The 21807-nt window shown below is 40.5% G+C and overlaps 2 protein-coding genes and 1 pseudogene across 3 annotated transcripts; all 3 read left to right on the forward strand.

Moving 5' to 3' along the window:
• Positions 1-3502: 3502 nt before the first annotated feature.
• LOC118366552 (C-C chemokine receptor type 5-like) lies at positions 3503-8747 on the forward strand. The gene is made up of 2 exons (XM_035749165.2): positions 3503-3684; positions 5584-8747. The coding sequence occupies exon 2, from the start codon at positions 5592-5594 to the stop codon at positions 6651-6653; it is 1062 nt and encodes a 353-aa protein (XP_035605058.1). The 5' UTR covers positions 3503-3684; positions 5584-5591; the 3' UTR covers positions 6654-8747.
• Positions 8748-9631: 884 nt separating this feature from the next.
• LOC118366553 (C-C chemokine receptor type 4) lies at positions 9632-14685 on the forward strand. 2 transcript variants are annotated; one of them, XM_035749166.2, is made up of 2 exons: positions 9632-9764; positions 12704-14685. In XM_035749166.2, exon 2 carries the CDS (start codon positions 12708-12710, stop codon positions 13752-13754), a length of 1047 nt encoding a protein of 348 aa, XP_035605059.2. In that variant the 5' UTR covers positions 9632-9764; positions 12704-12707; the 3' UTR covers positions 13755-14685. The 2 variants fall into 2 exon arrangements, with proteins under 2 accessions (XP_035605059.2, XP_035605060.2); XM_035749167.2 differs by lacking the exon at positions 9632-9764 and adding an exon at positions 9843-10464.
• Positions 14686-16363: 1678 nt separating this feature from the next.
• LOC118367721 (C-C chemokine receptor type 5-like) lies at positions 16364-20391 on the forward strand (annotated as a pseudogene).
• Positions 20392-21807: the final 1416 nt, after the last annotated feature.

The following is a 21807-nucleotide window of genomic DNA, read 5'->3' on the forward strand; positions in this document are numbered from 1 at the left end:
AGAAGGCGAGCGAGCGGTAGGACTGGGACGCACACAACGCGACAGTTTTCATTTAAATTTTGTATATTTTTTATTGAGAGCCACATTTAACTTAAAACACATTCACGTTTTGATCGCTGTTTATACATCAATTTAATAAAACTGCTACTATAAAGGTGTAAATTGGGAATAATTTAATGTAGTACTGTGGAAAGAATGAGTCCATTTCGTAGGCAGGCTGTAAAGTGGCACTATCTGGGCATGGTGAGCATATGAATTAAAATGTTATTTCTATTGAGTTAAGCGAACGCATCGATAATGAAGAACTCATAGTTGCCAATACCATAAAACTCTGTTTCATCATACTGAAAATCCAACTATTTGAATTTAAACTCTGGATCCCAGCATCCCTTGCAATAACTTATTCACTTAAACCCCGCCCCTTTCTTTGCGCACCACAAACAGCCCACTTACTGTACATTACACAAATTGCTGATCATTCAATAATATCTAGAGAACAAAAAAGAAAGGAGGACCAAAGCACTCTTCATATAATTAATTACAATTCCTTTATTTGTTTGGCATGTTCAATAGAAACAAAGTTTTTAAAAATCCGACGTGTTTCGGCTGCATGGCCTGGTCATGGTCAGGGAGTACAAAAAAAATAATGCAATGTCCTCTTTTGAACAGCTTTTTCAATTAGCCCTAATTTGAAGAGGGAGTGGTCACAAAATTGATTGGACACACCTAGTAAGCAATACTATGCACATTAAAAAGTGAAATACTGTAGCTATGTTATCAAAAAATGAAACTCCAAGCTAGAACTACCGGAACGCCTAGAAAGGTAGTTCTAACCTTAAATATGACTGGGAGAAGTGTCAAGAATAAGGAGGCAATATAGTCCATAGTACACTAGAACACAGCAAACATGAACAACAGCAGTCTAAACATAGCTGAGGGCAATTGAGCAAAATGTCCACTAGATGACAGCAAATGGTCCTATCACGACCCTACAGGAAGGGTGAGAAATCCATATCTTCATTTAAACCAGGGTATTTAGTGGCCTGTAGTTTGTAAATCCAAAAACGTTCCTTTTGGTTTAACTGTTTAAGACGGCCCCCTTTTCTAATAGAGGCCGGAATATGATCAATACCCATAGCATGTAGGGAGGCAGGGTTGCCATGGTGTAAGGACTTGTAGTGCCTTGCCATGGGGTAGTCTTTATTGCCTACCCGTATGACGTACTTGTGTTCCTCTAAGCGGTCTTGAAGGCGTCTCTTTGTCCGGCCAATGTAGAACACCTTGCACTGTGGACATTCCAATCTGTAGATGACATGAGTGGTTTTACAGTTAATGAAATGCTTGACGTCATATCCCGTTGTGGAAGCTGTGTCAAAATACTTCTTCTTTGCAGTATTTCTGCAATGGTTGCAATGGTTACATTTAAAATAATATATAGAGAACATTGATATTTCACTGTTCAAATAAAAAACTCAAATGAACAGAAACTGAAAATATATTTCTAACTTTATAATAATGTCATTCTAGTGTTAGATACATTGCACAAAGATGATGGAATGACTTTATTCTTCAAATCAGATATGGATCGATCTGTTTGAGGATTGCACGAAATCATGTTCACTTAACGACATGTATGGTGTAATTATCACACTGTTATTAATGAATAGTGATGGAAGTTGTCACAAACTCTGCCCACAGGAGGTCACTGTGTGACTTCAAATCAGATAGTAGTGTGATTCGACGTGACTGCAACACTCAACAAGAAGCTGCAGTTAGTTTCAGTGGGTGGCAAAAAAAGCATTGTATTTGGAACAAAACACACACTAAACCCTAAACCTCAATTAAATCTTGTAATAAATCATGTGGAAATTGAGCAAGTTGAGATGACTAAACTGCTTGCAGTAACCCTGGATTGTAAACTGTCATGGTCAAAACATATTGATGCAGTAGTAGCTAAGAAGGGGGAGAAGTCTGTCTATAATAAAGTGATGCTCCCCCTTCTTAACAACACTATCAACAAGGCAGATCCTACAGCAACAAGTTTTGTCTCACCTTGACTACTGTTCAGTCGTGTGGTCAGGTACCACAAAAAAGGACTTAGGAAAATTGCAATTGACTCAGAACAGGGCAGCACGGCTGGGATGTGTACACAGAGAACTAATATTAATAATATGCATGTCAATCTCTCCTGGCTGAAAGTGGAGGAGCGATTGACTTCATCACTACTTTTATTTATGAGAGGTATTGACATGTTGAATGCACCGAGCTGTCTGTCTAAACTACTGGCACACAGCTCGGACACCCATGCATACCCCACAAGACATGCCACAAGCGGTCTCTTCACAGTCCCCAAGTCCAGAACAGACTATGGGAGGCACACAGTACTACATAGAGCCATGACTACATGGAACTCTATTCCACATCAAGTAACTGACGCAAGCAGGAAAATTTGATTTAAAAAAACTGATTAAAAAAACAACTTATGGAACAGCGGGGACTGTGAAGCAACACAAACATTGGCACAGACACATGCACACACACACACACGATAACATACGCACTATAGATACACACTGTACATACACATGGATTTAGTACTGTAGATATGTGGCAGTGGTGGAGTAGGGGCCTGAGGGCACACGGTGTGTTGTGAAACCTGTGAATGTATTATAATGTTTTCAAATGGTATGACCTGCCTTCATTTTGCTGGTGGGAATCCATAATAAATACAAAAATACAAATATAGAGTTGAAGTGTCTATAATTTTGAGTTTGCATCCCAATATTCCACTTTATATACTTCACAGAGGACTGAAATATAATAATTTGACATAGAAACACCGGATTTTCTGTGTTTACATTTTTAAATGTTTATTAATTATGAATTTATTAAACTTTTTAATAACATTTCACCCATGAGGCCACTCGATCATTTGACTGCAGGAAGGGCTACATACAGTCTCTACTGCTACATAAAAAGGTCTACTTCGCTGTATTTCACACTTCATGGTGTGCCTCATGCTGACTTTTTCCCCCATATCATGTAAAATGGATGGAATTCAATCATATGATATTTTTTTGAATATATTACATAAAAAAAGACAAAAATTGGGGTGGAGGGTTTGCTCCAGCGCCATATACTGTATCTCTATCTATGGCTCTGGATCCCTCCACACCATTTGTCCCACAAGTGCATGCTCTACTCTCTGACAAACAGATAATGTTTGCTTGTGATCATATCAGGACATGTGTTGACTTTGACGTTAAAAAAAAAAGAGTTCCAAAAGTGTTTTGGCAGTCCACATAGGATAACGTTTTTTTGGTTCCAGGTGGAACTCTTTTGAATTCCATGTTCCCTATATGGAAAGTAAAAAGGTTCTACCTGGAACAAAAAGGGTTCTACCTAGAATCAAAAAGGGTTCTCCAATGGGGACAGCCGAAGAACCCTTTCGGTTCAAGATAGCACCTTTTTTTCTAAGAGTGTACAACCAAACCTCAGAGTCTAAAATTACCAGCATGAAACAAACCCAACTTCACTATAATACTTTCACAGTACCTCCTTCTAAGGGAGGTGGAGGACTGCAGCAGCAGTAATATGGGCTATTGTATATCAGGACAATACATTCATCTTCAAGAGACTCAGAGAAGAAACACCAAAGAGCTAATTGATCATTAATTATACCTGGTGAGTAATTTTTGTCAACATCTAGAAACCTATTGTAGATATAAAATCTATACCTATTTCTAAGAGGTAACACAACAATTATTTATGCTTGTGTTATTTTAAGCATTAAAAAATGAACAAAAATTACATAATTACTTGAAGTGATGAATAGAGTTTAAAAAAGATAGCCGTTGGATTACCGTACTCAATTTGTGCCCCAATTTAAATACACTTTTGTTAATATATATAATATGAATTATAGACTACTTACAGGACTCTCCAACTCTGTTCCTGGAGAGCTACCCTCCTTTAGGTTTTCAATACAACCCTAGTTGTAACTAACCTAATTCAGTTTATCCACCGGCTAATTATTAGAATCAGGTGCCCTGGATTAGGATTGGAGTGAAAACCAACAGTAGCTCTCCTACAGTAGCTCTCCTACAGTAGCTCTCCTACAGTAGCTCTCCTACAGTAGCTCTCCTACAGTAGCTCTCCTACAGTAGCTCTCCTACAGTAGCTCTCCAGGAACAGGGTTGACTATGACTTTCTAGATTTCTTTGACGGTGTAGTGAACACCTATAAGCACCTGAAGGTGTCAGAGCAGCCCCATAATCTGTATGATCAGCCTGTATAACAAACTAAATATGCTTCTCTGCTCAAATCTGGGTAAAATCTGTAAATGAATGTGAGTCTTATTCAGCACATTTAGTAATCTACCAACCTTGCCAGAAGACATGCCAGCTAAGATAGTTAGACAAGCTACTCTAACCTGATTGATAGGTAGAAATGGCTTCTTGGTAGCTAGTTATGAGGTTGGGAACCTATCCGGACTAGCTAAACCCAACTTCATAAAATTGCTAGATGGCTAGTAGTATTACAGAGAAACAAACAAAAAAATTAACAAAAAAATTGCTTGCATTTTTTATAAAACAGGACAAATCTGAGGGATCGGGAAAGAGGGCATGTGCCCCTGTGCTGCCTATGGGCATGACGCTTGTGGTTGTTTTGTTTGTTTGATGAATATTCAGTACAACAATAATATTTCAAAGGAACAATTTAAAGGTGGAATTTGTGATTGTTTTTGCATTTAAATTAATTATATATATAACCATTGATTTGTAAAGAGTATAATTTATCATTCATATAAGCTGTTGTACATCAATAGAAATCTAAAATATAAGATTGTTTTACTCCATTGTTTGTAAACAATGTAATTGTAAACAAACACAGTATAGCTTAAACTATAATATTGATCTCATGGATGGTCCTTGCATCCATAGCTACAGTATGTATATGAATATGGAGCCAACAAGGTTAAGAATCTATTACAGTGCCATTGCGCAAGGCACTTAAACCCAATTGCTCCAGGGGCCCTGGACAATGTTGAACCCTGGCCATGACCCCACTCCCTGTGTGTGTCAGGATTTTTACCTTTATTTAACTAAGCAAGTCAGTTAAGAACAACTTCTAATTTTCAATGATGGACTAGGAACAGTGGGTTAACTGCCTTGTTCAGGGGTAGAATAACAGATTCTTTCCTTGTCAGCTCGGGGATTTGATCTTGCAACCTTCCTGTTACTAGTCCAACGCTCTAACCACTAGGCTACCTGCCGCCCCAACTTCATATGCAAGAAACACATTTCCATTACAAAGATGAACAAGTAAATTCCCACAAGTGTGTAACAGGACTAATATAAGCACTTCCCTCAAAATGATTATTATAATTAGTAGGTTCCATTTGTCCAGCCCCATCCCTCAGCTGTTTAACCAAACAGTGGCAGGGTGGCTCCTTTTTTATTTTTTGCAGATTGTTTGCAGATTTATTTGCAACTGCAGATTGCCACTATGACAATTCAGGTTGATTTTGAATGAAACCACACCACCTTGACTGATAACAATACTATTTCTGTCTTTCTACAGACAAGGATATGGAGCCAACAACAGATTATAACTATTCTGCCTACTACGATGATGGAGAAGGGTTAAATACATCAGAGGGCCAGCCATGCAACACTGCCAATGTGAAGGAGTTTGGACGGGTGTTTCTGCCTACATTCTACAGCCTGGTCTTCATCGTGGGCGTCATCGGTAACGGCCTGGTGGTCTATGTCCTGGTGAAGTGTAGGAGGACCAGAAGCATGACAGACCTCTGTCTCCTCAATCTGGCACTGTCTGACCTTTTCTTCGTCATCTCTCTGCCTTTCTGGTCCCACTATGCCACCGCAGCCGAGTGGCTCCTGGGGGACTTTATGTGCCGACTGGTAACCGGACTGTACACGCTGGGGTTTTATGGCAGCATCTTCTCCATGGTGATCTTGACAGTGGATCGCTATGTGGTCATAGTCCACTCTCACAAAATGGCCAGGCTCAGATCTGTCAGAGTAGGGGTCACTCTGTCTCTGATCATGTGGGCTCTCAGTCTCTGTAGCTCTCTGCCTACAATCATCTTCACCAAAGTAAATAATGAGTCTGGGCTTACAACATGTAAACCAGAGTATCCAGACGGTAACATGTGGCGCCAGGTTTCTTATTTAGAGATGAATGTCTTGGGTCTACTTCTCCCTCTCTCCGTCATGGTGATCTGCTATTGCAGAATCGTTCCGATGTTAGTCAATATCAAAACCACCAAAAAGCACAAAGCCATCAAACTGATAATCATCATAGTAGTGGTCTTTTTCTGCTTTTGGACCCCATACAATGTGGTCATTCTCCTGCGTTATCTGGAGACCCAGAGCTATTTTGGGGACTGTACAACTCACAAGAACATAGACCTGGCAATGCAGTGGACAGAGGTGATAGCGTTCACACACTGTTGTTTGAATCCGATCATCTATGCCTTTGTAGGGCAGAAATTCATGAGTCTTGTCCTGAAGTTACTAAGAAAATGGATGCCAATGTGCTTCGCCAGGCCTAATATTAGTGAGTTGTCTGAACGAAAAAGCTCAGTCTATTCCAGGTCTTCTGAAATAACATCTACAAGATTGATGTAGATTGACTTGTATACAAGCACAATTCAAATATACAAACTTTGAGAAGGGAAAAGACAGTAAAAGATGTAAGGAAAAACTACAAACAAATGTAAGGAGGATTTCTTTGAAAGTGTGGCCACCCTAGCTGTGAATCTATGCTTACAGTAGATACAGTAGTTATCAGTTGCTCTTTTGTATCTTTACATGCTCCAATTCCTTTGTTGATAGATACCTTTAAAGAGTGTTATAGTTGAGTCCTCGTGTGGTATTGTGTGAAGTGTGAAAAAAGTTTTTAAAAATGACAGTATGTACAGTGCATTCAGAAAGTATTCAGACCCCTTTCCCTTCCTTATTTACATAAGTAGTCAGACCTTTTGCTCGAAATTGAGCTCAGGTGCATCCTGTTTCCGTTGATCATCCTTGAGATGTTTCTACATCTTGGTTGGAGTCCCCCTGTGGTAAATTCAATTGATACGACATGATTTGGAAAGGCACACGCCTGTCTATATAAGGTCCCACAGTTGACAGTGCATGTCAGAGCAAAAACCAAGCCATGAGGTCGGACAGGATTGTGCCAAGGTACAGATCTGGGGAAGGGTACCAAAACAGTTCTGCAACATTGAAGGTTCCCCAAGAAAACAGTGGCTCCATCATTCTTAAATAGAAGAACTTTGGAACCACCAAGACTCTTCCTAGAGCTGGCCGCCTGGCCAAACTGAGCAATCGAGGGAGAAGGGCCTTGGTCAGAGAGGTGACCAATAATCCGATTGTCACTCTGACAGAGCTCCAGAGTTCCTATGTGGAGATGGAAGAACCTTCCAGAAGGACAACCATCTCTACAGCACTCTGCCAATCAGGCCTTTATGGTAGAGTGGCCAGACAGAAGCCACTCCTCAGTAAAAGGCACATGACAGACTCTCAGACCATGAGAAACAACATTCTCTGGTCTGATGAATCCAAGATTCAAGCATCACGTCTGGAGGAAACCTGGCACCATTCCTACAGCGAAAAATGGTAGTGGCGGCATCTTGCTGTGGGGATGTTTTTCAGTGGCAGAGACTGGGAGATTGGTCAGGATCAAGGAAAAGATGAACGGAGTACAGAGAGATCCTTGATGAGAACCTGCTCCAGAGTGCTCAGGACCTCAGACTGGGGCAAAGGTTCACCTTCCAACAGGACAACAACCCCAAGTACACAGTCAAGAAAATGCAGGCGTGGCTTCAGGACAAGTCTCTGAATGTCCTTCAGTGGCCCAGCCAGAACCCGGACTTGAACCCGATTGAACATCTCTGGATAGACCTGAAAATAGCTATGCAGCAACGCTCCACATCCAAGCTGACAGTTTGAGAGGATCTTCAGAGAAGAATGAGAAAAACTCCCCAAATACAGGTGTGCCAAGCTTATAGCGTCATACCCAAGAAGACTCTAGGCTGTAATCGCTGCCAAAGGTTCTTCAACAAAGTACTGAGTAAAGGGTCAGAATACTTATGTAAATGTGATATTTCATTTCTTTTAGTATTTTGTTGCAATAAAAAGCAGTTTTGCTTCGTCATTATTGGGTATTGTGTGTAGATTGATGAGGGGGGAAAACTATTGAATCAATTTTAGAATAAGGCTGTAATGTAACAAAATTTGGAAAAAGTCAAGGGGTCTGAATACTTTCCAAATGCACTGTACATATAGTTAGTTATATTTGTATATTACAGGGTTTTTTCCATCTAAGAATGTGACAAAAACCTGACTGGGGTATCTGCTTTTTAACAAGCTAACCACAAAGCTACGCTGCGTTTGTTTTTTTTGGGGGAACTAAAAAGTGTCACTACACAGCTGTCTGTTTAAAAAATATACACAAATAAAAAAGCTGAGACTGCTGGTTTGTAAATAGTCAACACAATAGTATGTGGCATGAAACCACTGCCACTTAACAATGTTATGTTACGTACTATATAGCGTATACATGACGGTATAGGATTTGTGATTACCTTGTCTTCATTTTTTTCAATAACATGTTTCTTTTTTATTTCAAACCACACTTTTGACAGTTTGTTAATGGTATACGGTATTCTGTATGTAACGGGCATTTAGAAAATATCAATAAAGTCTTGTTTGGTGACATTTCTCCCCTGTACCTTTTACTTGATGTTGACTTATTCAGCTTGGTCTACATGCACAGAGAGACATCACTTCACACCAAAACAACACAGGAACATAGCCTAGACATAGCTTACATGAAATAAGGAAGTGAGACTCAGAAGTGTCAAGGAAGTAAACGGCCAGCTACTTCTCGTAGTCCTTGTGTGGGTTATGTCTGTAGTAGTAGAAGGAGGTTGAGGTTTAGAGAGGTAGGCTGGTAACCGAACGGTTGCCGGTTTGAATCTTAGGGCTGATGGGGAAATCTGGTGTGCCAGAAAGTTCTACATAAATAGCTTTGTAGAACTTTCTAGGAAACGCATATTGTCAAATCTCATCCAATATGGAAGCAAACTATTGTAAGATAAGCACAAGAGGCTGGAAAAAGCCCAGAGCAGTGCCATTAAATCGTGTAAAAGATTAAGTGACTTGCTCAAGGGCACAACGGTTACAGGCGGCACATGAGGTTCTGATGTCAGCAAATCTGTGGTTGCTGGCACACTCCCACCAGATTTCCCCATCATTCGGTTACCAGCCTACCTCTCTAAACATCAACCTCCTTCTACTACTACAGACATAACCCACACAAGGACTACTTCCATGTATGAATGTTACAGAATGCACCTTTTAAAATGTTATGTACTCTATTCATTTTTCATTTCTATCTTTCCATCTGAAAAGCAGTTCAAAGCAGCATCTACATGCGTGACAGATATATGTATGTTTGGTGATGTTTCCCTCACCCACACTCATACATTTAGTTAGAGGGCCATTACAGGAAACCCATATTCACACCTCAGCCTGCTCAATGCAGCAATGCAAAGAAAATAGTTATCTGGAGCACACCTTACTAGAAAAAAGTTGCAATCATTGGTACAAAAGAATAGAGTAGACAAAACCTAAGAGTAGTTTCCCGGCCACACTGTTTCAACCAGCACACACGTTATCACCAGAGGGAGGGTTACAGCATTCAATCTGTACATCAGAAAAGAAGAGATTGGGGTAAATAACATACATTTTCACTTCATCATAGCCTGCTTATAGACATACAGCCAACGCAGGCACAGACAGTCTGAAGGGGTGTTAGCCTCACAGGAACTACAAAATGGGGTCTGTCAATAGGGGGTGTCAGTATTTAGCAGGTGGTGGTGGTTGGTGATGTGTGAGATCATATGGGTTGTGGTTTGATTCTGGTTAGGATTAAAGAGCATGTAGAAATAGTCTTTAGATCCATTTACTGTTCTGTGCTTGAATCATTTTTGGGGATCTGTCAATACATACATTCTGAGGGAAAAAGTATGGTTTTGAAAATGTTATGTTTAATTTTTAGATATATATTTTTTAATGTACACATTGTATTAGTACATTAATATGGCCCTACGGGGTAATAACTTTTAAAATTAACAATGAGTGTGTCAAGGCTTTGTAGCTGTTGTTCTTTGAACCCAAAAAATGTCAGTCTTCAGCTTACATAACCTTGACAACGACAGTAATAAATGCCTTGTTGTACGACATAAGATTTTCCGAATATGTATTACAAGGGGTTGTTTCTTTGTAATCTCCATCAAGTATGTAGAGTAGGTTCATTCCCACAGGTTGTTTCGAATGACACATTTCTCTTCATATCAGTCATCATGTTTTAAACTTTATCATTACACTCTGTGTCACGGGTGTCATTGGAAGTAGACCAAAGTGCAGCATGGTGAGTGTACATTTTATTTTATTTTAAAATGTCGCCAACAAAACAACCATGAAGCTTACAGGGCTAAGTGCCACAAACAAAGTTAACTACCCACACTGAAAGGAAGGAAAAAGGGCTACCTGAGTATGATTCCCAATCAGAGACAACGATAGACAGCTGATTGATTGATTGAGAACTATACCCGGCCAAAACATAGAAATCAAGAAACATAGAAAACAAAACATAGAATGCCCACCCAAATCACACCCTGACCAAACCAAAATAGAGACATAAAAAGCCTCTCTCATATCAGGGTGTGACACTGTGATTCATTTGAAAGCATTGTAATTTATTTTAAATAATCATTAGTTAAAACACAGTTACCATGGAAACTGATAGATTACATGTTGCTAAAGTATTAAGTAATACAAGTATGATGCTATAATGGTGTAAGTAGGGGGATGAGTGACAAATTAACATTTGAAGTAACATATGATTTTATAATCTCGGCGGTGTGCAGGTAACCATTCAGAAAAAAAGGCATAGAATTAGGAAGTAGAATACTAGATTGAACATTAACCTTCTAATAATGGGATAAAAGTCAGTCATTTTGGTCAGGGTGGATAAGGTATTGTGTAAAATAATGAATTTGAAGAATGTTTCTGCACTGTATGTTTGTTTGTTAGCTAGCTAGCAGTTTTAGAGGAATGATTCCATACATTTTTCAAATTCCATTCAAACAATGCAGTCAATACACAGCCATACACTGGCTGATATCAATTAATGATAGGACTTAGACAAGTTGTAAATGTGACAAGTACAGATATGGTATCATATAATAGCACTCCTAGCTTTCCAAGAAAACAAAAACTGTTTCAAGTTTTATTGTCACGTGCACAAGTACAGTGAAATGCCTTTCTTGCAAGCTATTTCCCAACAACGCAGTAATTGATACCAGTAGTACAATAACATGAAGTAAAGTAGAACAAAAACACACTAGAAATAGAAATAAGAAGAACAAGAGAAAGTAAGTCAGCTATATACAGGGTCAGAGCCAATACCATATACAGTATACAATGTGCAGGTATACTGGAGTGGTAGAGGTATGTATGTATCGGGGTAAGGTGACTAGGCATCAGGATATATGATAAACAGAGTAGCAGCAGTGTATATGACGATATTATGTGAGTGTGTGTGCATGTGTGTAGAGTGGGTATGAATGTGTGTGCGTGTTATATGTGTGTGTGAGCAAATGGTGTGTGTGCTTGTGTTGGAGGGTCAGTGTGAGTGTGTGTGAGTGTGTAGAGTCAGTGCAAAAATGTAAATAAAATAAAAGAGTCAATGCAAATAGTCTGTGTAGCCATTTTGTTAGCTATTTAGCAGTCTTATGGCTTGGGGGATAGAAGCTGTTCCGGAGCCTGTTGCTGTCAGACTTGTTGCTCCGGTACCACTTGGTGTGCCGAAAGGAGAGAGAAGAGTCTATGGCTTGGGTGGCTGGAGTCTAACAATTCTCTGGGCCTTCCTTGCACATTGCCTCATATTGAGGTCCTGGATGGCAGGGAGCTCGGCCCCAGTGATGTACTGGGCTTTCCGCACCACCCTCTATAGTGACATTTATGGTCTGTTTACATACATACTGAACAAAAAGATAGACGCAACATGCAACAACTTCAATGGTTCTACTGAGTTACAGGTCATATAAGGACATCAGTCAATTGAAATAATGGATTTCACATGACTGGGCAGGGGTGCAACCATGGGTGGGCCTTAGAGGGCATAGGCCCACCCACTTGGGAGCTAGGACCACCCACTGGGGAGCCAGGCCCTGCCAATCAGAATGAGTTTTTTTACAGACAGAAATACTCCTCGGTTTCATCAGCCGTCAGGGTGGCTGGTCTCAGTGTATTTTAGAGGCAATTTATACAGAAACTTGACATAAAACCTGTATAAACTACATTTATAATTATATGCTCATATTTTAGGTTGATAATATATATATTACACGTTTCTAATATCACATGCCTAGAACATGCGTTTCTGATATCACATTTCCACATATGTAAAATCAGGATTATGCCTCATTCCAATTAGACTGATGTCTCCTTGACCAATATGGCTGCCATTTTAACCCCATTCTGGAACTATGAGGGGTTTATAACATAGAGATCCTATTAAATTACTACTAGGGCCATGACAATGGGATGCACACAATACAGCATTGACTGTTAACTAACAATTCACACCATCCTTTTTTCCTCAGTAAGATGAATACAACCGAGGCCACCAGCACAGATGATTACAGTGGCGATGACTACTATGGCATCATGAACAGCCCCTGTAGCACTGGCACCAGTCTAACCCAAGGGTCCAACTACCAGCCCATTCTCTTCTACCTGGTGTTCACCCTGGGTCTGACAGGCAACAGTCTGGTGCTCTGGGTCCTCCTCAAGTACATGAAACTGAAGACCATGACAGACATCTGTCTGCTGAACCTAGCCCTATCTGACCTGCTCCTCGCCCTCTCCCTGCCTCTCTGGGCCTACCACGCCCAGGGTCATGTGTTTGAAGGGGACAGTCCGTGTAAGATCATGGCTGGTGCCTACCAAGTGGGCTTCTACAGCAGCATCCTGTTTGTGACCCTGATGAGTGTGGATCGCTACCTGGCCATCGTTCACGCCGTGGCCGCCATGAGGGCCAGGACGCTGCGCTACGGAGCGCTGGCGAGCATCATCGTCTGGGTAGCGTCCATCGGCGCTGCTCTCCCTGAAGCTATCTTCGCAGCAGAAGTGTGGGAGGATGACGAGGACAGTGGTTCAAGTTGCCAGCGGATTTACCCAGAGAACACAGAGAAGACATGGAAGTTGTTACGGAACTTTGGTGAAAACGGAGTGGGGCTCGTCCTATGTCTGCCCATAGTGGTCTTTTGTTACATCAGTATTCTCACTGTACTACAGAGGTTAAGGAACTCCAAAAAAGACAGGGCCATGAAACTGATATTCGCCATCGTGGGTGTGTTTGTAGTCTCCTGGGTCCCTTACAACGTTGTGGTTTTCCTCCAGACCCTTCAGATGTTTGACATTGGGAATAGCTGTGAGGCTTCAACACAGCTTGATACAGCTATGGAGGTGACAGAGACCATAGCTCTGGCTCACTGCTGTGTCAACCCAGTCATCTACGCTTTTGTAGGAGAGAAATTCAGAAAGTGTTTGGGCACTGTGCTCTCCAGATATCCGCTGTGTGAGAAGCTCAGCAAACATGCAATGGTGAGCAGCAGAGGATCAGAAAACGAGACTTCTAACACAGCTGTGTGATTGTACTGCTGACAGACAATACTTCCACTGCTGAAAACCTGTTTGACACCTTTTCATTGAGCAGAAGACCAATTTCTGTTCGTATGGAATAATGAAGTATTCTTCTGAACACAGACTTGCATATAAATGAAGTGTAACTGTATAATATTTAACTTTAAATGTATTTTGATGAGCTCTGACTATTTGCTAAAGGGTGATGGGCTGTTTATGTTTTGATTACCCATGTATGTATTTCATGTACAGTACAGGCCTGCACAACATTTTGCTACAGCATAATATCAATATGATTTGATTACCCATGTATGTATTTCATGTACAGTACAGGCCTGCACAACATTTTGCTACAGCATAATATCAATATGATTTGATTACCCATGTATGTATTTCATGTACAGTACAGGCCTGCACAACATTTTGCTACAGCATAATATCAATATGATTTGATTACCCATGTATGTATTTCATGTACAGTACAGGCCTGCACAACATTTTGCTACAGCATAATATCAATATGTTTTGATTACCCATGTATGTATTTCATGTACAGTACAGGCCTGCACAACATTTTGCTACAGCATAATATCAATATGTTTTGCATAGAGATTATCTCAACTTTCATTCTTATTGTATGCACACATTTTTGTTATAACATTAAAACACAACCATGAGCAGGGTTGTGGTCAGAGGACTGCTACTGGATGACCAGTGGCTATCTGGCTACTCATTGGCTACATTTTCTGGCCAAATATTATTTTGGTAGAATTTTGACCGTCCTGTGATTGAGGACGTGTTTTGGTATTAATTTGAACTTGGACTTCGAGGCAAGAATTTGACCTTTTGGATTATTTTGAACTTTTGTTGGCTGAGTAGGTATTTGTGTTCCTTTCTGGAGGGTTTTCTCAATAAATCAACCTGTGAATTTTGTTGTGCTCAAACATATTTGTTCAGCATTGTGTTGTCATTTTATGCTGCTGCTGTACACCCCTATACTCCAGTTTGCTCCACAATATATTTTATTCAGTTGAAAATGCTAAATTCAAAGATGAGACAGACAACAATCCTGCTACATCACGTGGTACATTACGTGGGTTCAAATCTTCTCTACAGTAGGTTTACTTAGAATTGTTTTGATCCAGAAAACTCACATATCAATCTAGTCATCATAGAATTTATTTCAATTGTTCAAAGACAAGAATTATATCAGCAGTCACCATATTTAGACAATTGAATGCTAGCAATGATGCTAGAACTAATGCATCTCTCAGTCATGACGCAACGTGCGTTCAGTCTTCAGCTAACCACTTCGCAGTAAAGTCAGTTGCTTGAGCAGCTCTATGAGTTTGCATCATCTACAGGATATCCTGCTTGGTGGTGAACATGTCTGCAGCACAGATCAAGCCTTTGTGAGAAGCGACACTCCTCTGTTCAAATAAGATAATACATTCATGATCTTAAAAAAGGGTCTACAGTGTTCCATAAACTAAACCTGCAGCATGGATTCCTCCAGCTTCCTGTAGTGGTCCAAGCATTCATGATGCACAGGGATGTGCAGGTACAAATGCATTCCGTTTGGATTTAAATCTGCACTCAGCATAGCAGTAGAGTTTGGCCACATTTACCCCCACACCACCCCCACCAAAGACATCTGTTGGAGAAAAAAGAACTGCAGACGTAGGTTCCCTTAATAACCCACCTTGTTACGAGTCCCTGCAGGCACCAGAACTACTGTCACACCAGAGTGTATAACCCTCAGACAGACAACTCAACCCAGATTAACAGTGAGTATATTATGCTTACTGTATGTGAGGGTTGGCTTCAGGATGCTTTGCAAAAGTTACTCTGCTGTGCATAGTGATGTACAGTATCTTGAATCTTCAACATAGTGTCTCTGCAAACTTGAGCCTAATAATATTCAAGTTATAATTTTTTTTTTTTTAAATTACATAACTTTTTAAGCAACTTTCATAAAATGAATTGCAATCCTGTAATTAGCAATGAATAATCAAAACAATTTCAGTGGTCATTTGTTACATTTTATTTCAGGGATGAAAATCACTGGATATCCTGTTCACACCACGGCAGGGTGGGACTTTATATTTTTTATTTTACAAATAGCTCTATTTGAATATTAATAGTATCATCAATTAATACATTTATCATAATAACTTATAATAATTACATCATTGCTGTAAATAATGTAATGTCATATTTTATGCTGTACAAAATGGGCCATTGATACATGCGCCTGTCACTGGCTTCCAGCTCGCATCCGCTACAAGACCATGGTGCTTGCCTACGGAGCTGTGAGGGGAACGGCACCTCAGTACCTCCAGGCTCTGATCAGGCCCTACACCCAAACAAGGGCACTGCGTTCATCCACCTCTGGCCTGCTCGCCTCCCTACCACTGAGGAAGTACAGTTCCCGCTCAGCCCAGTCAAAACTGTTCGCTGCTCTGGCCCCCCAATGGTGGAACAAACTCCCTCACGACGCCAGGACAGCGGAGTCAATCACCACCTTCCGGAGACACCTGAAACCCCACCTCTTTAAGGAATACCTAGGATAGGATAAAGTAATCCTTCTCACCCCCCTTAAAATATTTAGATGCACTATTGTAAAGTGGCTGTTCCACTGGATGTCATAAGGTGAATGCACCAATTTGTAAGTCGCTCTGGATAAGAGCGTCTGCTAAATGACTTAAATGTAATGTAATGTAATGTAATTGAGAAGCTCAAATCATTGGTAATGAATTTCAGGGGGAACACCACAACCATTCCCTTCAGCTCTGTGAGGGTTGAGAATGGGAATTCATCCAGTTACTCATATGAGAACTCATCCAGTTATGCATATGAGAACTCATCCAGTTATGCATATGAGAACTCATCCAGTTATGCATATGAGAACTCATCCAGTTATGCATATGAGAACTCATCCAGTTATGCATATGGGTAAGTTAAGGTCTAACATGTCTTGACTTTTAGAAACACTCATTTTGAGGAAAGAGTGCAATTGGTGTTACAATATTTCTGCCCCAAACGTCCAATCATGTTTTTTTTAAATGAAATATTTCTCATAATACTTTATTTCTATGTGCATTTACTCCATTGTACTGTAAATATTGCTGTTGGTGGACCACATTTTGATAATTAGCACAACATTCAGATTGTGTCTTTAAGAATGTTCATTCTTATCATTGGTGCTTGGTTCATTCTCATCGTCTGATCTTTTACAGCACACATTTTGCAGACACATTTGAAGTACCACATATGACTACAATAACAATGACGATGGCATTTGCAAGTATAAGGCACACAGAGCCAGCTTCCTGCCAGTGCTGTACTCTCTCTTGTTCACCCTGGGGTTTCTGGGGAACGTTCTGGTCCTGTGGGTCATGCTGCTGGGGGTGAGACTACGTAGCATGACCGACATGTGTCTCCTGAACCTGGACTTGGCTGACCTGCTCCTGGTCTGCTCCTTGCCTTTCTTGGCCCACCACGCTAGACACCAGTGGGTGTTTGGTGACATCATGTGCAAAGTGGTCCTCAGCACCTACCACGTTGGCTTCTACAGTGGCATCTTCTTCATCACCCTGATGAATGTGGACAGGTCCATGCTGTTTACGCCATGAGAGCCAGAACACGGAAGTATGGGGCCATCGCTGTCGTCGTGACCTGGCTGGCTGGATTCCTGGCCTCGTTTCCTGAGGTTCTGTTTCTTAAAGTGGAGAAAAACAATGAGAAAGAAAATTGTCACCCTGTCTATGATGGACACTCTTGGGGATTTTTTGCCCTTTTCAAAATGAACACACTTGGTCTGCTAATCCCCCTCGTCATCATGGGGTTCTGCTACACACAGATTGATGGCCTGCTTTTTGGAGGATGGAGTACTCAGCAGCCTTCTGACTCATTCTCATTGTGGTTGTGGTGTTTATTCTGGAGTTAAGTGAGGTCTACTCAAGCTGTGAGAGTAGCAAAGCCATCAGACTCACTCTACAGATCACAGAGGCCATGGCCTACTCCCATAGCTGCCTGAATCCCATCCTCTGTGTTTTTGTGGGGAAAAAGTTTAGAAGGCCTCTCATAAGACTGATAAACAAGGCTCCCTGCAGGCTGTGTCAGTTCATGAAGAACTACCTGCCCCGGGACTTCAGAGCCTCGAGGACAGGATCTATTTACTCACAGACCACCAGCGTGGATGAGAGGTCTACTGCCGAGTGAACAGCAACTTAACTGTAAAGACAAATACATCAGACATCACATGTACTGTTCATTCCAATACATATGTAAATACCAAATCCAGTGTCAAATACAATCATCCGAAAATAATAGGCCCTGATCCAGGTGCATGGCGAAGTCAGGAAATTGTCACTCAACTCAGTTTCCCATCAGGGCGTTGATTTTTACAGAAATCAACCCAAAATCATTATACATTTCACAAACCATTTCATTTCCCTTTGTATAGCATTTTGTCTAGTACCGTATGTCTATTTGAAGTTTTTGGCACATTTTGCAAAAGTTCTCTTTTCTTTTAAAATGTATCAGCTAGCACACATATGTAAATACAGTAATACTTTTTATTCTATGTAAATAAATGCATCACAGTAACTTCATCCCCTCCTGCATGAGGCAAATTGTTCAAATTAAATTACTTCCAAGATAATGTAATCAAGATATACTCAGTGACCTGGATGTTTTCTCTATGTTCCCATGTGTCAGTGCTAGAGAATATGTGAATGATGGTGCCACCACAGACCAATATCTCATACTTCTGTTAGCAACTTATCTCACCACAAAGAGTGACACTGCTGGTGCCTTACAATGTGTACACAAAATGTAATCCTATTGTGATTCACTGCAGTATTGTAACATGTTTTATATTGATCATTATAATGGGGATGCAGAAGACATTTAGATCATAACACATTTGTCTGCTTTACCTGCTATGATATTTAATACTTAAAACAGCACTCTGCACAGAAACACACACCAACCTTAAACCAACCTTTTTTCAATTGAAGTGAGCCAGTTAATACCTACAGTGAAACAATACAGGGCTGGCACTAGCATGTTGGGGGGCCTAAGCGAGACTTAGTTGGAGGTCCCAAACCTCACAACAAAACATTTAAGTGGCCCCCAAAACATGAAGCCATTTAAAAAAAACGTTAATTTCATGCAATTCTACACATTCTGCCATGGTGTGTGAAGAAAATGTTGCAACTTCTGCTATTTTGCCATTGGGCAGAAAGAAAACGTTGCAATTTTATAACACATTTCTTTCAATTCTACTCACTTTGCCATGTGGAAGAGAGAAGAAGTGCATTTTAAAGCAAATGTCCTGCAATTCTACACATTTTGTAATGACTTATGCCATGCTAATATGATATCTGAGTGAGAATGACTAAGAAAAAATATGGGGGCCCCCTGGAGGTCAGAGCCCTTGGACAAGTGCCCTGCATGCCCGGTCGGTATTCGGCCATGATTACTACAATAGTCGCTCCTGTCATTTCTCAATAGGTAATTCATCACAAGCCCACACTCCGAAAAAAATTGTTTTCCAATCAAGCGGCTCATGAGATCTTCTAGCTCTTGGGTATTCATGTTTTTGCTCAACGATTCTTGATTAATAATAAACCACTAAGACTTGTCTTCGGGCATTCACTTCCAAGAGTGAATCAGAGCATGCATAAACAATCATGCTGACTGTGCAGGCTTAAGGTGTACGGAAACAGATTTCCTGCCTGAGGTTACCTTGGGACACCACAGACAGATTTCCTGAGGTGTCATCATCAGGTGATAAGCATAGAATGTGTAACCCTCTGCAAAATCATTTCTGACAATAGGTAAAGAGAGAGATCTTTTAGATGCCTCCCGGTAGCCAGGAATAGATTCTACAGATATGTTGTTATTAAATTGCAGTTGGAAAGCAGGGACCTGACGTCCGTCCCGACAGAGAGCTACATACTCTGCATTGAAGTGTTGAAAATTAAAGTTTTTTTTTTATGCTGGGGATTTTTGAAATTGTCAATACCCATCCTAAACACATGCCGGGTGTCACGGGACTGTAGTGACACCTCTTGCGCTGAGATGCAGTGCCTTAGACCGCTGCGTCCATGTGTGTGTGTTAAATACATTGGCTAGCTGTGACATTAGAAGACGAAGGAGGAAGAAAAATCTCCACTTCTTTTTGATTCCTACGGCTTTCCCCCGGATTTTCACATTTCCCCAAATCTATTAAACAGTTTTTGACCAAAAATAGATCAAAGATCTACTACAGCATCAAACAAGTACAAGATAACCTTTCCACTACATGTGGTCAACACTGTGTATTCTACCTATGCCAAAGAGCCCGTGGAGTTTCTTTTGAAGATGTCTCTTTATAATGATGATTTAAGAAGTAATGATAGCGTCGTAGATTGTTTTGTTAGAAAATACCAAAAGTGTTCAAGTATGTGTCCTTTAAGACCCTGTAATCAAGGCTCACGTCAAATGTTTCAAGAATGTCACAAATGTTAAATTGTATCATTTTTCAAATAAAATGTATTGATTTTAATCATAGTAATTCAAAAGTCATTCAAAAGTCTAACCACCCTGAGAGATCATGATTAGGAAAAGGTCCGGAGACGTTCAGGGGTGTAAATGAGTTATCAGTCCTTCCAAAAGGGGGGAGGGTTGTTAGAACATCTTTAGTGGTGCTGTAGCTCATTGAAGGTTTGTTTTAAAGTTTGAATCTGTTGACGAAGCTTATCGTTTGGTATCCCCGAGAGGGGAATGTTGAGGATTGCCAGGGCCTTAAGAAACTGAAGCCAGGTCTTCTGTCATCAGCAACCTTGTGGGCTGCTGTGGTACTTTTAACCAAGTCCATCCTATGAGAACCCTTGACAACAGCACCCTGAAAGATAAACTATCCTTTGTCATTCCAAGTAGCAGCCCCCTTTGAGTCTTTTATCTTGTTCATAATGTATCTAACGTTTTTCCTGTTACATACCGGAACATGTGTCAACATGTCATGCATAAGGTTATCTTCAACAGGCATTTGATCTTCAACCGGTAAGATTGCCGGTCCAGGCATTACAGGGGCTTGGCTCTCTAGGCGCGTCATCTTTTAAAGGGTCCAGTAGGGAAAGCGATAAATGATTGGTCTCTCTCTCACCTTGTTTTACCAAGGCCAAATACCTTTGCAAGAGGTGTATTTTTGGACCTTATCATAGGGGTTCAATCCTTTTTGGTTCAAAATATCCTTCATGGCCGTATCCAAATCATTTTCCGCTGTTTGTCTGATATTTTCAGGACCCTGTAATTGCTGTTTAAGTCTATCCAACTCTTGTTGAGGCACCAAGTACATTTTATTGGCCTTCACACTCTGTGTTCAACCCCACGTCTGGCAGCAATAAGGCTGGTGATGAAGGGCACGGCTATACTTAGTAAAGATAGAAGAAAACCCCAGACTGTTGTATCTTATGTCTTTTCTTTTGGCCCTTTTATTGGCAAAGAGTTTGATCGCGGTCTTTTGTCTCTATTTTTTTTAATTGGGTCAGAGTGAGTGGAATGTGTCCTTTGAGAAGATTCAAAGTAATCTCACATAGGGATAATATGATATTTGAAGAACCGTGACCCAAGATGGCCTTCTGTTCTTTAGGTGTAGTTCCAACTAGGCTTCTCAAAAGCGACAGATTTCTTTTTAGAGACATATCGGTTACTTTTTAGGAATGTAAACCGCCGGCCACTCCCACGGAAACAAGCCGTTTCGGAGCCTCAGGTGTTCAGGAGTATCTGATTTTAAATCCACAATTAAATAAATGGCGCGTTGGTAGCGTCCTCATTGCTCTCCATAAAGTAGGATGTTTTACATCTGCTGAGCTGGAGTGTTTATTTGTAGCTGGAGTGTTTATTTTGTCTCTAGGGTTTTTGAACAAAACCATGTAATTGGCGTTCAAACTAATGGTATGGCTATTTTTACCTTAGTGAAACACATTCTGCACCAAGTAAAGCAAGGACAGGTTTATACATATTAATAATTCTCTAAAATACTTTTTACAAAAAAAGTTTTACCACTATT

Source organism: Oncorhynchus keta, chromosome 34, assembly GCF_023373465.1.
Source record: "Oncorhynchus keta strain PuntledgeMale-10-30-2019 chromosome 34, Oket_V2, whole genome shotgun sequence".
Taxonomy (NCBI): Eukaryota; Metazoa; Chordata; class Actinopteri; order Salmoniformes; family Salmonidae; genus Oncorhynchus; species Oncorhynchus keta.